Source organism: Poecilia reticulata, chromosome 17 (assembly GCF_904066995.2).
Source record: "Poecilia reticulata chromosome 17, P_reticulata-male-v2, whole genome shotgun sequence".
Lineage (NCBI taxonomy): Eukaryota > Metazoa > Chordata > Actinopteri > Cyprinodontiformes > Poeciliidae > Poecilia > Poecilia reticulata.
This window is the reverse complement of record NC_088846.1, coordinates 29819777-29838843: the sequence shown is the minus strand read 5'-3', so window position 1 is coordinate 29838843 and position 19067 is coordinate 29819777. Positions and strand designations below refer to the sequence as shown.

Sequence of the window (19067 nt, the reverse complement as noted above, 5' to 3'; positions counted from 1 at the left end):
GGCGGAGCTATGACTGTCTACAGGGGGCGGAGCTATGACTGTCTACAGGGGGCGGAGCTATGACTGTCTACAGGGGCGGAGCTATGACTGTCTACAGGGGGCGGAGCTATGACTGTCTACAGGGGGCGGAGCTATGACTGTCTACAGGGGGCGGAGCTATGACTGTCTACAGGGGCGGAGCTATGACTGTCTACAGGGGCGGAGCTATGACTGTCTACAGGGGGCGGAGCTATGACTGTCTACAGGGGCGGAGCTATGACTGTCTACAGGGGGCGGAGCTATGACTGTCTACAGGGGGCGGAGCTATGACTGTCTACAGGGGCGGAGCTATGACTGTCTACAGGGGCGGAGCTATGACTGTCTACAGGGGGCGGAGCTATGACTGTCTACAGGGGGCGGAGCTATGACTGTCTACAGGGGCGGAGCTATGACTGTCTACAGGGGCGGAGCTATGACTGTCTACAGGGGGCGGAGCTATGACTGTCTACAGGGGCGGAGCTATGACTGTCTACAGGGGCGGAGCTATGACTGTCTACAGGGGGCGGAGCTATGACTGTCTACAGGGGCGGAGCTATGACTGTCTACAGGGGGCGGAGCTATGACTGTCTACAGGGGGGGGGGGCGGAGCTATGACTGTCTACAGGGGCGGAGCTATGACTGTCTACAGGGGCGGAGCTATGACTGTCTACAGGGGGCGGAGCTATGACTGTCTACAGGGGGCGGAGCTATGACTGTCTACAGGGGCGGAGCTATGACTGTACAGGGGCGGAGCTATGACTGTCTACAGGGGGCGGAGCTATGGCTGTCAACAGGGGCGGAGCTATGACTGTACAGGGGCGGAGCTATGGCTGTCAACAGGGGCGTAGCTATGGCTGTGTCTACAGGGGCGGAGCTATGACTGTGTCTACAGGGGCGGAGCTATGACTGTGTCTACAGGGGCGGAGCTATGGCTGTCTACAGGGGCGGAGCTATGGCTGTGTCTACAGGGGCGGAGCTATGACTGTACAGGGGCGGAGCTATGACTGTCTACAGGGGCGGAGCTATGACTGTACAGGGGCGGAGCTATGGCTGTCAACAGGGGCGTAGCTATGGCTGTGTCTACAGGGGCGGAGCTATGACTGTGTCTACAGGGGCGGAGCTATGACTGTGTCTACAGGGGCGGAGCTATGGCTGTCTACAGGGGCGGAGCTATGGCTGTGTCTACAGGGGCGGAGCTATGACTGTGTCTACAGGGGGCGGAGCTATGACTGTGTCTACAGGGGCGGAGCTATGGCTGTGTCTACAGGGGCGGAGCTATGGCTGTGTCTACAGGGGCGGAGCTATGGCTGTCTACAGGGGCGGAGCTATGACTGTGTCTACAGGGGCGGAGCTATGACTGTGTCTACAGGGGCGGAGCTATGACTGTCTACAGGGGCGGAGCTATGGCTGTGTCTACAGGGGGCGGAGCTATGACTGTACAGGGGGCGGAGCTATGACTGTCTACAGGGGCGGAGCTATGACTGTCTACAGGGGCGGAGCTATGGCTGTGTCTACAGGGGCGGAGCTATGACTGTGTCTACAGGGGCGGAGCTATGACTGTGTCTACAGGGGCGGAGCTATGACTGTGTCTACAGGGGCGGAGCTATGACTGTCTACACTGGCGGAGCTATGACTGTCTACAGGGGCGGAGCTATGGCTGTGTCTACAGGGGCGGAGCTATGGCTGTGTCTACAGGGGCGGAGCTATGACTGTCTAGAGGGGCGGAGCTATGACTGTCTACAGGGGCGGAGCTATGACTGTGTCTACAGGGGCGGAGCTATGACTGTGTCTACAGGGGCGGAGCTATGACTGTCTACAGGGGCGGAGCTATGGCTGTGTCTACAGGGGCGGAGCTATGACTGTGTCTACAGGGGCGGAGCTATGACTGTGTCTACAGGGGCGGAGCTATGACTGTCTACAGGGGCGGAGCTATGACTGTCTACAGGGGCGGAGCTATGACTGTCTACAGGGGCGGAGCTATGACTGTCTACAGGGGCGGAGCTATGACTTCAAGGGGTGGTGCCATTATATTGGAGCCAGCACAGGTTTTGCTGCCAAGGCAGCGCCCCCTTCAGGTGAGTCGCTGTCCGTCGGTCCAGACTCAGTCAGATGGCTCATGTGGGCGGGGTCAGACAGCTCAGCTGACACCTGGGTGGATGTACGGTGGTTGATGGCTGTTGATGCAGCACTGGAGCCGTCAGCTTCGCTTTCCGTCCAGCAGGAGTCGCTGTCAGAAGCTGAGGACAGCCGGCTCTGCCTCCAGCGTCCGTTGTTTCGGACCCCGCCGCCCAGCCGGACCCCTGGTGACCCGCTGAGCGTTGTGCGGCGGGACGAGGCGGCGCTGGAGCTGAACGGTGAGTGCAGATCCGTTTCCTGCAGCCGCAGCACAGCACGCAACAGCGGGAAGTGTCGACCAATGGCAGCACGATACTTGGGATGTGTGACGGCGTAGATGATGGGGTTGTGGATGGCGGAGGCCTTGGCGATGATTGCAGGTATTGAGTTCATGTAGGGGGTCAGCAGGTGGGCGTAGCCAGCGGTGGCGGTCAGAGCGACGGCAGAGTACGGCGACCAGGACACGACGAAGAGCAGAATCACTCCCAGAGCCACTCTGGCCATCCGCCACTCGCCGCGCAGCCGCTCATACGCCTTGGTGGTCTGTCCACTGCTCAGCCTCTTCACCTCCCGAGCCGCCCGTCGCACGGCCCTGAAGATGGCCAGGTAGCAGGTGGCGATGACAGCCAGGGGGATGAAGAAGACGAAGACGAAGAGCAGGATGGTGTAGGTCCGCACCGTGACCGTGAAGCTCATGTAATCCCAGCTGCAGGACGTCTGTAGACCCTCGGGGACGAAGGCACTCCACCCAAAGAACGGCGGCAGACTCCAGCCCAGCGAGTACACCCACACCCCCACGGCCACCACGAAGAGCCGCTGGCGGCTCACTCCGCCCAGCAGCGCCAGCGGCCGCGTGATGGCCAGGCAGCGGTCACCAGCGATGGCCGTGAGCGTCATCATGGACGCGATGCCGAACAGGGCGCCGCAGAAGGCATAGAGCTCGCAGGCAAACTCTCCGAACACCCAGCGGCGGTGCAGGCTGGCCACGAAGAAGACCGGAGATTGCGTCACCGACATCAGGAAGTCCGCCACCGCCAGGTTGACCACCAGCAGGTTGCTGGGTGTCCGCAGCGTCTTGCTACGACAGAACACGTAGATGACCAGAGCGTTCCCCAGCGTGCCGGTCACTCCCACCAACAGGATCACACAGCCGATGATGTAATGGGCATGCGCAGGAACGTCCACTGTGGGGACGAGCGTCCCGAGGTGCTTTTGGTGGTCAGTGCAGTTTCCTGCCGGGGGGCAGAGAGACGCCATCCGGCAGGCAGAACGGATCTGCTGCAGATCTCAGAGGTTCTGGATGGTTCTGATGGAGTCCTGCAGGACGTTCAGAGGAACTCTGAGCTTTTATGTCGCGCTGATCGACTGATGGTGACGATGAAGGGCTAATGGAGCGAGCAGAGACCGACCCAATGAAGCCCCGAGGCTAAACGAACATCTGGAGCAGAAGTAACCCAATTATTTCACTTTGGACCCCAATGATGTCGGGACCCTCAGTTCTGCTGACAATGAGATCAAATGTCTAGAAACGAACTGGACCTGCTTCACGTTCAGACTTCCTGTTGGTACCAGACCCCACGGACGACCTCTGACCTCCAGGAGAAACAGCATAAAGGCCTACCTGAGTCCCACCGGTCCTGCATCAGACGCTCCCTGACTAACATGTCGAAGCTCTTAGTTTAAAAAAGGAGAGAAGAAAAAGAGGAAACATCTGGAAACATGCAGATAAAAGCCAAAAATTGCCAACTTTCTCTCAAAAACGATCAAAAAAGAAACAGGAACGTCAGGATGTGGGGTGTTTGGTGGCCAGGTGGACCCAGGGTGACCCTGGTGATCAGACCGGACAGCAGGTGGGACATGAGCTAGAGGAGGAGCAGCTGGACCAACGAAGGGTCACAAGACAGAAAACCCAAATCAATGAACTCTGCAGCGTTGTGGGATATAATGTTGCATAATTGACACATTTTTATGACATGATGCCACATGACGGCTTTGTGGTCAGAAGATGATCCCTGAAAATATTTTCTCTGAAAGAGAAAAATGAATCTCACTGCAGCCTTGGAGACGATCCAGAAGATGAACAAATAATCAATCATTATTTAGAATTAGCAGAAATTCCTGGAAGGATCACAGGATGTTTGGACAGTGTTGCTAGGCGACGGGACAGCAGCAGGAGGACGTTAGCCTGAGGACATTAGCATCCCATTAGAAGATCAATCGGTCAATCAGCTGATGGACAATTTGTCCCAGAGGGACATGGGGGACACTGTGGACCGATATGGGGTCAATACGAGGTGATTCTTCTGGTTGAGAACATTTATAAAGTTATGGAAACGCAACTAAAGAGTTTAATTACGTTTTCAGAGATGAAGCAACAGATGCAACAAATCTTTGATCGTTTATTTGTGTTTTACTCAATCAGATTTCCCACAACATCTACAGGTCAGTGAACGCAGCAGCTGGACTCTGATCACATGATCAGCAGGCGGCGCTACGAACCAGTCTTTATGCCTGTTGTCATGACAACGTCATGAAAAGCTGCACTAAAAGTCCCAGCTCTGCATGCTTTTATAAATAATGACAACTTAATGCCAATTTGGCACATTTCATTTCATTTAGAGCAACTTTGCATGAAAAGTGTCATAATTTACCGAATAACAACATAAAGACTCTTCATGTCCAGGACCGTCATGGCAACGCTTTGTCTCTATGCACTTTGTCTCTTATCGCTTTGTCTCTATGCGCTTTGTCTCTATGCGCTTTGTCTCTATGCACTTTGTCTCTTATCGCTTTGTCTCTATGCGCTCCGTCAAATCAAGTGTTAGCAGGCGGCTAACGGAGCTCCAGCTCCCCCTGCAGGGCGCCTTAAAGACACAGCGACCCTAACCTTTGTCTCCAAGTCCAGGTGAGGCTCACGTTGACCTGGTGCAGCGCTGCCAGGGGTCATGTGACCATGATGACGTCATCAAGGTCGTCTGTAGCTAATGCTGCCGTTTCTCAACTCTTCTGCTCCGATGCCCAGGTGGACATGCAGGTCCTGCTAGTGCGGCGTCTTCCAGCTCACCTGGAACTCTGACGCAAACCCGCCCAGGGTCCCAGGTATGTTCCAGGTGTCCCAGGTATGTTCCAGGGGTCCCAGGTATGTTCCAGGTGTCCCAGGTATGTTCCAGGGGTCCCAGGTATGTTCCAGGTGTCCCAGGTATGTTCCAGGGGTCCCAGGTATGTTCCAGGTGTGCTCCAGGTGTTCCTGGTGTTTTCAGAAGTTATATATCTTAACTTGATAAAATGACTATTTTTCACGTCTTTATTTTCATGTCAAATAAAAGTCAGAATATTTCCTGCATGCAAGCAGCACCTGGTGAGGTATCGTCCAATCAGATTGCAGGGAGCAGGGAGGGGGCGTGGCGTCTTCGCATGTGTTTCAGCAGCAGCTGGCGGTCCGGGCTGGAGTACTCGCACTGTTGGCATGGAAACGCCTCACCTGTGTGATGCCGGCGGGCGTGGAGGTCCAGGCTCTTCTTCTGGATGCTGACGATGGAAAAACTTGTCAGGTTACCATGGTAACCAGCAGGTACAATATTCAGACGGAGGAACTAAAACACAGACAGGTATGAAGTGGGCGTGTCTAACAGGTGCCTTACCTGCTGTAGCCACAGAGCTGACAGCGGTACGGCTTCACCTGGCTGTGAGTCCTGCTGTGTCGGAGCAGGGAGCTGCGGTCGATGGAGGCGTACGGACACTCGGCACACCTGAACGGCTTCTCACCTGGCCAAAACACAGGAACAGCTACCTGACCAAAGGTCACCACCCAGGGGGTTACCTGCGCCAGTCTCAAGTGTTGTACCTGTGTGAGTCCTCAGGTGTTGGCTCAGCGAGGCCTTCAGCCTGCTGCTGTAGGGACAGTGAGGACAGGAAAACGGTTTCTCCGCTCCGTGGACGCCCAGGTGGCGCCTCAGGGTCAGCTTAGAGGAGAACTTCCTGTAGAGGGAACACCTTGGTGCTCAGGAGCGGCGGCCAGGAACTGGTCCGTCTGTCTGGGTGTAGTGGTGAATTGTGGGTAATGTAGTTACCTGTGGCACAGAGAGCAGGTGAGGCCCGCCTGCTCCTTGTTCCTGATTGGTGAGACGACGTGGGACGAACCAGACTGGGACAAACTGGTTAGACTGGGAACAGAGCTGCTAGATTCACATGCTGCTTTCTGATTGGCTGTTGGCCCGGGGAGATTCAGAGGTCGACCAATAGGAGACGGTCTGCTGCCAAAATAAAACTCAAAGTTTTCAGGATTAGATTCGAGACAAAATTCAAAAAGGATTCATGCTGCCCAGCTCCACCCACTCCACCCGCTCCATAAGCTCCACCCACTCCACCCGCTCCATAAGCTCCACCCACTCCACCAGCTCCACCCACTCCACCCGCTCCATAAGCTCCACCCACTCCATGAGCTCCATAAGCTCCACCCACTCCATGAGCTCCACCCACTCCATAAGCTCCACCCACTCCATAAGCTCCACCCACTCCACCAGCTCCATAAGCTCCACCCACTCCATGAGCTCCACCCACTCCATAAGCTCCACCCACTCCATAAGCTCCACCCACTCTACCTCTTGATGTGTAGCTGGTTAAAATGACTCACCTGTCAGGAAGCTCCGCCCTCTTTGGGTCTTGTGGTGCGGTCAGCCCGGGCCTCCATCTGTCTGAAGGCCAATCAGAAACCTGAGCAGCAGACCCTCCACCCGACCTGCCACTCCTCCTCCTCTTCCTCCTCCTTCCTCTCCTGCAGCGCCTCCTGCAGTGCGGCTCCAGCGCCTCCCAGCTGTCGGCCGTCCGGCCGCAGCGGCTGCAGCCAAAGCCGCCGGCGGCTCGGTGTGACCGAACGTGGACGTCCAGCAGCCGTTCGGACGGGAGCGTCAGGGGACAGAGGGGACACGGCAGCCGGCCAGGGGGCGGAGCCTCTCCTGCCGTCTGGTCATCGGCGGGTGGAGGCCTGACGGAGGAGATCCGACAGAGTCCCAGGGTCATGAGGTGGGCGGACTGGTCCATCTGCTCCTGGGTGCAGGGAGGCGTGGTGGGACAGGACAGCTCCACCGGCGCCCCCTTCAGGGGGAACATGGAGGACTCCTCAAACAGAGTGCTGACCTGCAGCACCACAGAAGAAGAAGAAGAAGGTCCAACAGGGCTGTGTTACCTCGCAGGTGTGTGTGTTACCTCGCAGGTGTGTGTGTTACCTCGCAGGTGTGTGTGTTACCTCGCAGGTGTGTGCCACCTGAAGCCCCTCCTCTGTGCTGATGTCACAGGTGGGCGGGCTCATGCCACCCAGCATGTCGTATAGCAGGAAGTCCTCGTCTTCGTCGCTCTGCTTGGACTCTCCGTCCAGACTCAGCCGGTATGGCGACTCTGGCTCCGCCACCTCCTGGCTCACCTGCTGTCCGTCGGGTCCGGTCAGGCAGGTGAGGGCGGGCGGGTGGTGGCGCAGCAGGAAGTGGCTGCCAATGGCCGCTTTCAGGCCGCAGGTGAACTGACACACCTTGCAGCGGAAGAGCTCCACCAGGAAGGACTCCACCTGCGACAGACCCTCCACCTGCTGGCAGTAAAGGCTGGAGCTCATGGCTCCGCCCACCACCTGCAGAGTCACCGGGCTGATGTCACTGTAGCGCTGCGCCACCCACGACATCACTGCCGCGCTGCTCTCTGATTGGCTGCCTGCAGTCATCTGGAGACAATTAAAGCACATCAGAACCAGAACCTGGACCTGGCTGGTCCAGCCTCCATAATCTACAGGATGCATGACATCACAGCAGGGTCAGGGGTCAGACTCCATGGCAGATTGTAGCGGTGCCCAGCAGCGCCCCCTGCCGGCTGCTCTGGCCCGTGACCCCTGACCCGCCCGCTCAGAAAGGTTTATCGTCGTGATGTTCGTGAAACGTTGTTTTAGCAACCAGAGAAATTTTTATCCTTTAAGGAGCGACAATTATTGACGAACACATTCTATAAAAGGAAATCGCAGCAGCATGTTTGCTTTTTATTCATATTATTATTTGGTATTTACTTTTACAAAATGTAATTTTTTTGTTTTATGATTTGTGTAGCTGTTCGGTCAGTTGACTTTATTTCCTGATGTGAATAAACCTGCTGCTTCCCGCCAGGATGGATTTATGACAGAGTGATCATCTCTCCGGGACGAACATCTCTGGTAGACCCCGTTACCATGGTTACGCTCTGCCGTGTTTCTTTCACGCATTGATCATCAACCTGCCCAGCCGAGTCGTTTCCCTTTTCCTGCTACAGTTCTGGTTCTGGTTCCGGACCCCGGTGAACAGAACCAGGCCGATCTGAGTCTGACCCGGTCCAGGATCCTGTTGGACCCGTTTGACCCCCGGTTCGGTGCTGGACCTGCAGCTCCGTGTTCCGGTTCGGCTCGGATATGGGTCTGCTGTTACCATGGACACGACAGGTGGACTTACCTGCTGCGATCCGGTCCTGGAGCGACCCGGTTCTGATCCGGTTACAGAGAACGTGTTCGATCAGCTGGTGAGTCCTCAGAGAAACCGGAAGCTGCGCAGACCAGCTGCGCGAGGAATCCAGTTTTTTCAAAACAAAACTTTATTGAATTTATTTTCTGAACTTTATTATAAATACTGATTAAAAACAGACCATGACGTAATAATGTGAACTGAGGAAGAAATTTAACAAATTTATTAAAATAACTTTGAGGCTTTTAGGTTCTACCAGAACCAGAACCTGGACCAGAACCAGAACCTGAATCAGAACCAGAACCTGGACCAGAACCAGAACCTGGATCAGAACCAGAACCTGGACCAGAACCTGGACCAGAACCAGAACCTGGATCAGAACCAGAACCTGGATCAGAACCAGAACCTGGACCAGAACCAGAACCTGGATCAGAACCAGAACCTGGATCAGAACCAGAACTTGGATCAGAACAGGTCTGGACCAGAACCAGAACCTGGATCAGAACCAGAACCTGGACCAGAACAGGTCTGGACCAGAACCAGAACCTGGACCAGAACCAGAACCTGGATCAGAACAGGTCTGGATCAGAATCAGAACCTGGACCAGAACCAGAACCTGGATCAGAACCAGAACCTGGATCAGAACAGGTCTGGACCAGAACCAGAACCTGGATCAGAACCAGAACCTGGACCAGAACCAGAACCTGGATCAGAACCAGAACCTGGATCAGAACCAGAACTTGGATCAGAACAGGTCTGGACCAGAACCAGAACCTGGATCAGAACCAGAACCTGGACCAGAACAGGTCTGGACCAGAACCAGAACCTGGACCAGAACCAGAACCTGGATCAGAACCAGAACCTGGATCAGAACCAGAACCTGGATCAGAACACGTCTGGACCAGAACCAGAGGAATCAGCCAATCAGAGCACAGACCAGCTGGAACAGCAGAAGGAGAAACGAGGAGTCCGTTTGTCCTGTAGCACCCTGACTACAGAAACAGCTCAGCATGACCCCGGCCAGCTGCAGGAGGACCGACCAGAACCTCCCCTGGACCGACCAGAACCTCCCCTGGACCGACCAGAACCTCCCCTGGACCGACCAGAACCTCCCCTGGACCGACCAGAACCTCCCCTGGACCGACCAGAACCTCCCCTGGACCTTTCCATGTGCGGATCTGAGATTATAACGTTTATTATCAGGAAGCGAGAAGCTGAAACAGCAGAAATGTGATTTTTAGTTCCCATCTCACCGGGCTCTGCTGCCCCCTGCTGGCCGTCCTGGCTCTGCTGCCCCCTGCTGGCCGTCCGGGCTCTGCTGCCCCCTGCTGGCCGTCCTAGCTCTGCTGCCCCCTGCTGGCCATCCTGACTCTGCTGCCCCCTGCTGGCCGTCCTAGCTCTGCTGCCCCCTGCTGGCCATCCTGACTCTGCTGCCCCCTGCTGGCCGTCCTAGCTCTGCTGCCCCCTGCTGGCCATCCTGGCTCTGCTGCCCCCTGCTGGCCATCCTGGCTCTGCTGCCCCCTGCTGGCCGTCCTGACTCTGCTGCCCCCTGCTGGCCGTCCGGGCCTGCACTGTTCCTGTTGCTGCTCCCTGCTCAATAAAGTTCTGACCCGGTTAATCTGAGGGATTAGCCACCTCAGCAGATTAGCTGCTCATCTGCTGCAGTCGACATGGCGACCCAGAGGAGCTCGGTTCTGCTCGCAGGTACGTGCTGCACTCAACTCACTGGTTCTGGACTGCCTGGCTGACAGAACCAGAACCAAATCCAGACAGAACCTCTGGTGGTTCTGCTTGTCTACCAGTCAGGTCAGAGGTCAAAGGGCAACAAATAAGTACATCTAAAGAAACGCGACTCGGTAAATAATGAAGATTGGTGTTCAGGAAAACTCTCAGAGTGAGACCTTTGTCTGAATGGAACATCTATTTACCTCCAGAACCCATTTCCATCAGAACCAGCTCAGCTGTGGTCCAGATCCGGACCGGACCGGACCGGATCTGGACCTTTAGTCAATGCTTCAAGGTTCCAACTTCTCATTCAACATTTGGTTCACCGGGTCACCGGATCTGGAAGCGGGTCGTCAGAACTGAGGGAAGCATGGAAACCGGTCCAGAACCAGAACCTCTGCCACTCGGACATCTGGTGCTGCTGGTTCCGGTTCTGATCATGTCTGTCCTCCGTGTCCCCAGGTCTGCTGCTGCTGGTACCGGTTCTGTTGGGATCAGCCTTCGTGGAGGAGCTGGACGACACGTAAGTCAGAACCAGACATGGAGTGCAGTTCTGGACCGGGTCAGAACAGCTGGGCCAGAGGTTCTGATGGCAACCAGAACCGTCCAGAACATTAGAGCGTTCACCAGAAGTGTGGGGTCCAAACGGCGGGTTAGGACGGGTTCTGGTGGTTCTGAAAGCCCTTATGGCGTTTGGACCAGGAGGTTCTGCTGGTGTAAACGGAGCTGTGTGGGAAACGTTTCCATGACGACGACATGATGTTCCCAGTGGGTTCAGGTCTGGACTTTGACTAGGCCACTCTAACCCTTGAATCTGATGGAAGCATCCCATAATCCCTTTGGTCAAGCGCCACCATCTTCCCACAGCATGATGCTGCCACCACCACGGTCACCATGGGGACGGTGTGTTCAGAGAGGTGGAGAAGTTTGAGTGGTGTGAAAACCTCTGAACTTTTGTTCCCCTCCGGACTTTGACCAAACCGGTTCTGATGGTTCTGGTGGTTCTGGTGGTTCTGATGGTTCTGGTGGTTCTGGTGGTTCTGATGGTTCTGGTGGTTCTGATGGTTCTGGTGGTTCTGATGGTTCTGATGGTTCTGGTGGTTCTGATGGTTCTGATGGTGGTCCGCTTTCCTCCTCTGGGTTGAACCTGGTGACCTTTAACCTTTAACCCCCCATCAGGACAATAATCTCTCTGATCTTATCGTCCAATTCAGCTTCATGGAAACTACAGAACCAGAGGAGATCTGGCTCATCCAGGTACGTCCAACTCCAGTAATCTGACCTCTGACCTCAGTAATCTGACCTCTGACCTCTGTAATCTGACCTCTGACCTCTGTGTCTCCTCAGTTTTACGCCCCCTGGTGTTCCTTCTGCAAACAGCTGGATCCTGTCTGGCACCAGATCGGATCAGAACTTCGGAGTCTCGGCTCTCCGGTTCGCGTTGGAAAATCCGACGCTACAGTCAGCACTGGTCTGTCCCTTCAAAATAAAAGCATGTACTGGATGGAGGTTCTGCTGGCTGATGTCCTGCCTGGTTCTCCCAAAGGTTTGGCCAAAGAGTTCAAGATCCGAAATTATCCCGCCATCCTCATGTAAGTCGTGACATCACTGTGACATCACCATGACATCACTGTGACATCACCATGTATGTTTATAATAATTTTTGCATCAAGCTTTGCTCTGGTTTTGGTGCAGAAATGCAGCAGAGGTTCTGCTTCCCACAGGACTACCAGATCCCACTAGATCCCAGCAGGACCCAGTAGATCCCAGTAGGACCCAGTAGATCCCAGCAGATCCCAGCAGGACCCACTAGATCCCAGTAGGACCCAGTAGATCCCAGCAGGACCCAGTAGATTCCAGCAGGACCCAGTAGATCCCAGCAGGACCCAGTAGATCCCAGTAGGACCCAGTAGATCCCAGTCGGACCCAGTAGATCCCAGTAGATCCCAGCAGGACCTGACTGTTCTCCGTTGCGTTCTCTTTCAGGCTGAAGAACAACGTCAAGTTTAACTACCCCGGGTCCAGAACCAAGGAGTCAATCATGGATTTTGCTGACCGGGTCTCAGGGTGAGTTTGAAGTGTGGAGATATTAGCATAAATATTACAACTGTATCAGGCAGTGATGTCACCGTGATGTCACATGAGTAGGATGACACTGTGTGATGTCATTCAGGCCGCCGGTTCGTTCCCTAAGCAGCACACGCCTCTTCCAACACGCCATCAGCCACCGTGACGTTCTGGTCATTTATGTGGGAGCAACATCAGAGCTCAAGGTGCACACACACACACACACACACACACACACACACACACACACACACACACACACACACACACACACACACACACACAGTCACACACACACACACACACACACACACAGTCACACACACACACACACACACACACACACACACACACACACACACACACACACAGACACACACACACACACACACACACACACACACACACACACACACACACACACACACACACAGCACACACACACACACACACACACAGACACACACACACACACACACACACACACACACACACACACACACACACACACACACACACACACACACACACACACACACACACACACACACACACACACACACACACACACACACACACACACACACACACACACACACACACACACACACACAGACACACACACACACACACACACACACACACACACACACACACACACACACACACACACACACACACACACAGTCACACACACACACACAGTCACACACACACACACACACACACACACACAGTCACACACACACACACACACACACACACACAGTCACACACACACACACACACACACACACCACACACACAGACACACACACACACACAGTCACACACACACACACAGTCACACACACACACACACACACACACACAGTCACACACACACACACACACACACACACACACAGTCACACACACACACACACACACACACACACACAGTCACACACACAGACACACACACACACACAGTCACACACACACACACACACACAGTCACACACACACACACACACACACAGTCACACACACACACACACACACACACACACACACACACACACACACACACACACACACACACACTCACACACACAGACACACACACACAGTCACACACACACACACACACACAGTCACACACACACAGTCACACACACACACACACACACAGTCACACACACACACACACACACACACACACACACAGTCACACACACAGACACACACACACACAGTCACACACACACACACACACACACACACACACACACACACACACACACACACACACACACACACACACACACACACAGTCACACACACACACACACACACACAGTCACACACACACACACACACACACACACACACACACACACACACACACACACACACACACACACACACACACACACACACACACACACACAGTCACACACACACACACACACACAGTCACACACACACACAGTCACATGATGAACCAACTGGGACAGAACGTGTAACCAGTAGCTTCCTGCTTCTCATCTGGTTCCTCTGTAATATGAAGGTTCCCGTTTGTCCTCCAGAACCAATGAACCCGATCAAAACCCGGTTTCTGACCCGACCTGCTATGTGTGTGCAGGGAAATCTGACGGCTGCAGCAGAGGAACTAATTGTCCACACCTACTTCTTCTCCGCCAGCAGAGAGATCCTGCCACAGGTAGGACGCTGCGGCCCGGTTCCACTGAGCGGGTCGGGTTCATTCGATGTTTCATGGACGGCCGCGTCGAGGAAACGGTTTCCAGCAGAAGCTGGCAGTGAAACCCAACCACCTGACGAGACGTGGTTCTGGAGTCATCCTGCACCGACCCGACTTAACCGACCCGTACCACACTGACCCGATATAACCGACCCGTACCACACTGACCCGATTTAACCGACCCGTACCACACTGACCCGTTCTACGCTGACCCGTTCTACGCTGACCCGACTTAACCGACCCGTACCACACTGACCCGTTCTACGCTGATCTGTTCCACACTGACCCGTACCACACTGACCCGTTCTACGCTGACCCGACTTAACCGACCCGTACCACACTGACCCGATTTAACCAACCCGTACCACACTGACCCGATTTAACCAACCCGTACCACACTGACCCGATTTAACCGACCCGTACCACACTGACCCGTTCTACGCTGACCCGTTCTACGCTGACCCGACTTAACCGACCCGTACCACACTGACCCGTTCTACGCTGATCTGTTCCACACTGACCCGTACCACACTGACCCGTTCTACGCTGACCCGACTTAACCGACCCGTACCACACTGACCCGTACCACACTGACCCGTTCTACGCTGATCTGTTCTACACTGACCCGATTTAACCGACCCGTACCACACTGACCCGATTTAACCGACCCGTACCACACTGACCCGTTCTACGCTGACCCGTTCTACGCTGACCCGACTTAACCGACCCGTACCACACTGACCCGTTCTACGCTGATCTGTTCCACACTGACCCGTACCACACTGACCCGTTCTACGCTGACCCGACTTAACCGACCCGTACCACACTGACCCGTACCACACTGACCCGTTCTACGCTGATCTGTTCCACACTGACCCGTACCACACTGACCCGTTCTACGCTGACCCGACTTAACCGACCCGTACCACACTGACCCGTTCTACGCTGATCTGTTCCACACTGACCCGTACCACACTGACCCGTTCTACGCTGACCCGACTTAACCGACCCGTACCACACTGACCCGTACCACACTGACCCGTTCTACGCTGATCTGTTCCACACTGACCCGTACCACACTGACCCGTTCTACGCTGACCCGACTTAACCGACCCATACCACACTGACCCGTACCACACTGACCCGTACCACACTGACCCGTTCTACGCTGACCCGTTCTACGCTGACCCGACTTAACCGACCCGTACCACACTGACCCGTTCTACGCTGATCTGTTCCACACTGACCCGTACCACACTGACCCGTTCTACGCTGACCCGATTTAACCGACCCGTACCACACTGACCCGTACCACACTGACCCGTACCACACTGACCCGTTCTACGCTGACCCGTTCTACGCTGACCCGTTCTACGCTGACCCTTGGTGAACCGCTCAGGGGAAACAAACCGTCTGTGGTGTGTCTGGTTGTTTGGACTGGCTGACGGCTGACTGTGTTTCAGGAAGTGACTCTGCCGTCTCTGCCAGCTGTGCTGCTTTTTAAAGACGGGACGTACTTCATTTATGATGGTGAGACATGTTGGGTCAACCTGCGGCTCTAACTGCTGCCTGATTCGATGCCCAGAGTCAGTGACCAGAGCCCAGGGGGACCTTCTGTGTTTCAGAGGAACAGGATGGAGACCTGAAGTCCTGGATCAAAAGAGAACGCTTCCCCAACTTCTTTCTGATTGATGGCTACACCCTGTATGCTATGGGGGAATCAGGTAACAGCAACACACCTGTGTCAGCATGATGACATCATCAAACAGGTAGATTGAAGGTTCTGCAGCTCAGGACGAACTCTGGAGTTGCTGTTTATAACCCGATTCTGTGTTGGTCCCCCGGTCCATCCAGTCCACAGGCCGACCTGGAGTCAGAACCATGACCGCGAAGTCACTGGGACTTCCTGATGCTTCAGATGGTCTGCAGATCTATGAGCTAAATCTATTGTAGACATCTGAGTCCCAGTTTAACTCCTGATGTTGTTAGGAACCTTGGGAGAACCTTCAGGTTTTACTCTGGATCATTATGTCTCCAGTTTTGCTTTTATTGTCTGAGAAATATTTCCAAACTGAGGTTGGGGCAGATGCTCTATTGTCTCTAGACTGAACTGGAAATGATTATTCTTGCTTTAGCTCAATCTTGTTTGGATTATTGTGAAGAACCTGTCACACAGAACCCTCCGGGTCCGGTGACGGGATTCTCATGGCACCTGGGCAGGTGGACTTTAGTGCCCATTTCAAGATTTTTGTTTGGACTTGAAGGGCTATTTGTGGGGGCACCGGATTATACCAGAGAACATCCCCAGCAGGTCCGGTGGGTCCTGAAGTAAGAACCTGCCGACAGTAAGCAGAATTTGGCCCAGTGTCTTTCCCTGGTGGACCACATGGCAGTCAGTGTCCTCAGAACCAGGAGGCAGACCGAAACCAGCTAACAGCTCTAGAATCAGTCTTTAGGTTTAGGTGATGTGGTTCCATCTTTCTCCTGAAGGTAAACTGGTCTTACTGGCTCTGCTGGAGGAGAGACACCTGTGTGAAGAAAACCTAAGGTGAGCCATGATTGTCTGACATCCATGTATCAATTCAACGTCCTGCTGTGATGCGTTTCATGTTATTTGTTTAGGTATAAGCATCTGGTGGAGAAGGTGGCCACAGAGCACAAGGACACCTATAGCAGGTCAGCTTTTATTGTGGAAGGCACACAGGAAGAGGAAGCGTATTGCTGACTGTGTCTGTGTGTTCAGGAAGTTCTACTTTGGTTTCATGGAGGACAGCAGCTACATCGACGGACTCATCATGGGGTGAGTTTTGCCACGTCACCTGTTGAAGTTTGTTAAGCTCATTAACAGCACCTGTTCCTGCTGTCACCAGAGAGGCCCTTGTTCCCTCCTTGATGGTGGTCAACCTGTCCAACGATGGCTACTTCCTGCCGCCAGCACCTATAGAGACTGAGCTGCAGTTGCTGGACTTCCTGGATGGCGTGCTGGACGGCAGTGTTGAGGTATAGTGGGGCGATGTGGCAGTTGGGGTTGTTGAGGGTATTTGAGATCGTTTGGGGCATTGGGTGGTGCTCCAGATGCGATGTGCTGGGGCAGTAGTTTGGGGCATTGGGTGGTGCTCCTGATGCGATGTGCTGGGGCAGTAGTTTGGGGCATTGGGTGGTGCTCCAGATGCGATGTGCTGGGGCAGTAGTTTGGGGCATTGGGTGGTGCTCCTGATGCGATGTGCTGGGGCAGTAGTTTGGGGCATTGGGTGGTGCTCCAGATGCGATGTGCTGGGGCAGTAGTTTGGGGCATTGGGTGGTGCTCCAGATGCGATGTGCTGGGGCAGTAGTTTGGGGCATTGGGTGGTGCTCCTGATGCGATGTGCTGGGGCAGTAGTTTGGGGCATTGGGTGGTGCTCCAGATGCGATGTGCTGGGGCAGTAGTTTGGGGCATTGGGTGGTGCTCCTGATGCGATGTGCTGGGGCAGTAGTTTGGGGCATTGGGTGGTGCTCCTGATGCGATGTGCTGGGGCAGTAGTTTGGGGCATTGGGTGGTGCTCCTGATGCGATGTGCTGGGGCAGTAGTTTGGGGCATTGGGTGGTGCTCCTGATGCGATGTGCTGGGGCAGTAGTTTGGGGCATTGGGTGGTGCTCCAGATGCCATGTGCTGGGGCAGTAGTTTGGGGCATTGGGTGGTGCTCCTGATGCGATGTGCTGGGGCAGTAGTTTGGGGCATTGGGTGGTGCTCCTGATGCGATGTGCTGGGGCAGTAGTTTGGGGCATTGGGTGGTGCGGTGGGCTCCTCTGAGGAGGTGCAGCGCAGCAGGAAGTCCTTGATTTCTCTCTCACATGCTCCTCAGGCTCTGGGAGGAAACGGCTTCACTCAGCGCGTCCGACGCTTCCTTTACGAGACCAGAATGACTCTAATGGTAAGTGACATCATCAACCCACTTCCTGCTTCCTGTCCGAGCCTCTGCTCACGGCCTGTCCCTCTAGCCGGTGTTCAGGGACGCCCCGGTGCTCGGCTGCTTCCTGATCGGCTTCCCGCTCGCAGTCGGCTGCGTCTTCTGCTACCTCTGCATCAAGAACCGACCCGGTTCTGCTGATGACGACGAAGACACTCCTCTACTGGCACCGTCGATGCAACGCAAGAAGAAACTGACAGAGAAAAAGTCCGACTGAGCGGACATAGAGGAACTAGACTTTAGGTCCAGAAATGGTTCTGGTTTCACCCAGATGTACTTTCAAACAGGAACTTTCAGTAGTCAGCTCAGTTGTGTCTGTTTTAATCCCAATTAAAAACATAAGTCAGTGAAATGTCTCTGAGGCTTTATTCCTTCGGTTGGCCTGGTTGGTCCGCCCCAAAAGTAAACTGTATTTTTTCCTTTTGGTGAGGTTTTATTGACTTTGTGCTCTTTAATTGACTATAAGACTATAATTTGTAAAGAGAGGCTGGCAGCTAAAGATTGCTGCTTCCAATGGATAGAAATGATGGGAAATGAGGCTTTTTGCTGTTACTGCAAGAGCAGCTCATTCAGCGCAGGTTTTGTGGTGGGAAGTTTCTAATGTTGGAACGATGTTGATAGATATTTGACCCACAACAGGCTGGCAGCAGAAATCGGCCAATCATTTCAGTATAATCGGTTCACGCAGGAGCATTAGCATTAGCATTAGCAACACTTAAGGCTCATTGCTGCCATGACGCCCAGCTACGGTGGCTCCTGAAGCCTAAAAGACGTTTATTTTCTGTAGTTGATCCGGATGGAGGACGGAGGGCTGCACCCGGTAGGCAAGGCAACGGGCAACAGACGGCAAGGCAACAGCAAGAAGGTTCGGGTTCGATTCCCGGCCCGGGGTCTTTCTGCATGGAGTCTGCTTGTTCTCCCTGTGCATGGTGGGCTCTCTGGGTTGATTGGTCTCTCTAAATTCTCCCTAGGTGTGAGTGT

General features: G+C 54.4%; 2 protein-coding genes across 6 annotated transcripts; one reads left to right on the top strand and one right to left on the bottom strand.

The window, feature by feature from the left end:
- Positions 1-2043: 2043 nt before the first annotated feature.
- opn4.1 (opsin 4.1) lies at positions 2044-3390 on the bottom strand. The gene has a single exon (XM_008403172.3). It carries the CDS (start codon positions 3388-3390, stop codon positions 2044-2046), a length of 1347 nt encoding a protein of 448 aa, XP_008401394.2.
- A 3368-nt stretch (positions 3391-6758) lies between these two features.
- Positions 6759-18438, top strand: LOC103460847 (protein disulfide-isomerase tmx3a-like). 5 transcript variants are annotated; one of them, XM_081598466.1, is made up of 17 exons: positions 7185-7325; positions 8277-8323; positions 8419-8661; positions 11543-11585; positions 11676-11799; positions 11875-11920; positions 12315-12395; positions 12502-12601; positions 14023-14100; positions 15603-15669; positions 15765-15863; positions 16630-16687; positions 16762-16815; positions 16883-16939; positions 17010-17139; positions 17982-18050; positions 18118-18438. In XM_081598466.1, the coding sequence occupies exons 3-17, from the start codon at positions 8555-8557 to the stop codon at positions 18301-18303; spliced, it is 1299 nt and encodes a 432-aa protein (XP_081454592.1). In that variant the 5' UTR covers positions 7185-7325; positions 8277-8323; positions 8419-8554; the 3' UTR covers positions 18304-18438. The 5 variants fall into 5 exon arrangements, with proteins under 5 accessions (XP_008401390.2, XP_081454592.1, XP_081454591.1 ...); XM_008403168.3 differs by lacking the exons at positions 8277-8323; positions 8419-8661 and adding an exon at positions 10791-10851 and having other exon boundaries at positions 6759-7325; XM_081598465.1 differs by having other exon boundaries at positions 7207-7325; positions 8220-8661.
- The last annotated feature ends 629 nt before the right edge of the window (positions 18439-19067 follow it).

What these genes read in the sequence shown, in the direction of transcription:
- LOC103460847 (XM_008403168.3), top strand. Translation starts at nt 7,151, where the DNA reads ATGAGGTGGGCGGACTGGTCCATCTGCTCCTGGGTGCAGGGAGGCGTG. An exon ending in GTGGAGGAGCTGGACGACAC is followed by an intron (nt 10,852 to 11,542) that starts GTAAGTCAGAAC and finishes CGTCCAATTCAG; the next exon opens with CTTCATGGAAACTACAGAAC. An exon ending in ATCGACGGACTCATCATGGG is followed by an intron (nt 16,940 to 17,009) that starts GTGAGTTTTGCC and finishes TGCTGTCACCAG; the next exon opens with AGAGGCCCTTGTTCCCTCCT.
- opn4.1 (XM_008403172.3), bottom strand. Translation starts at nt 3,390, where the DNA reads ATGGCGTCTCTCTGCCCCCCGGCAGGAAACTGCACTGACCACCAAAAG.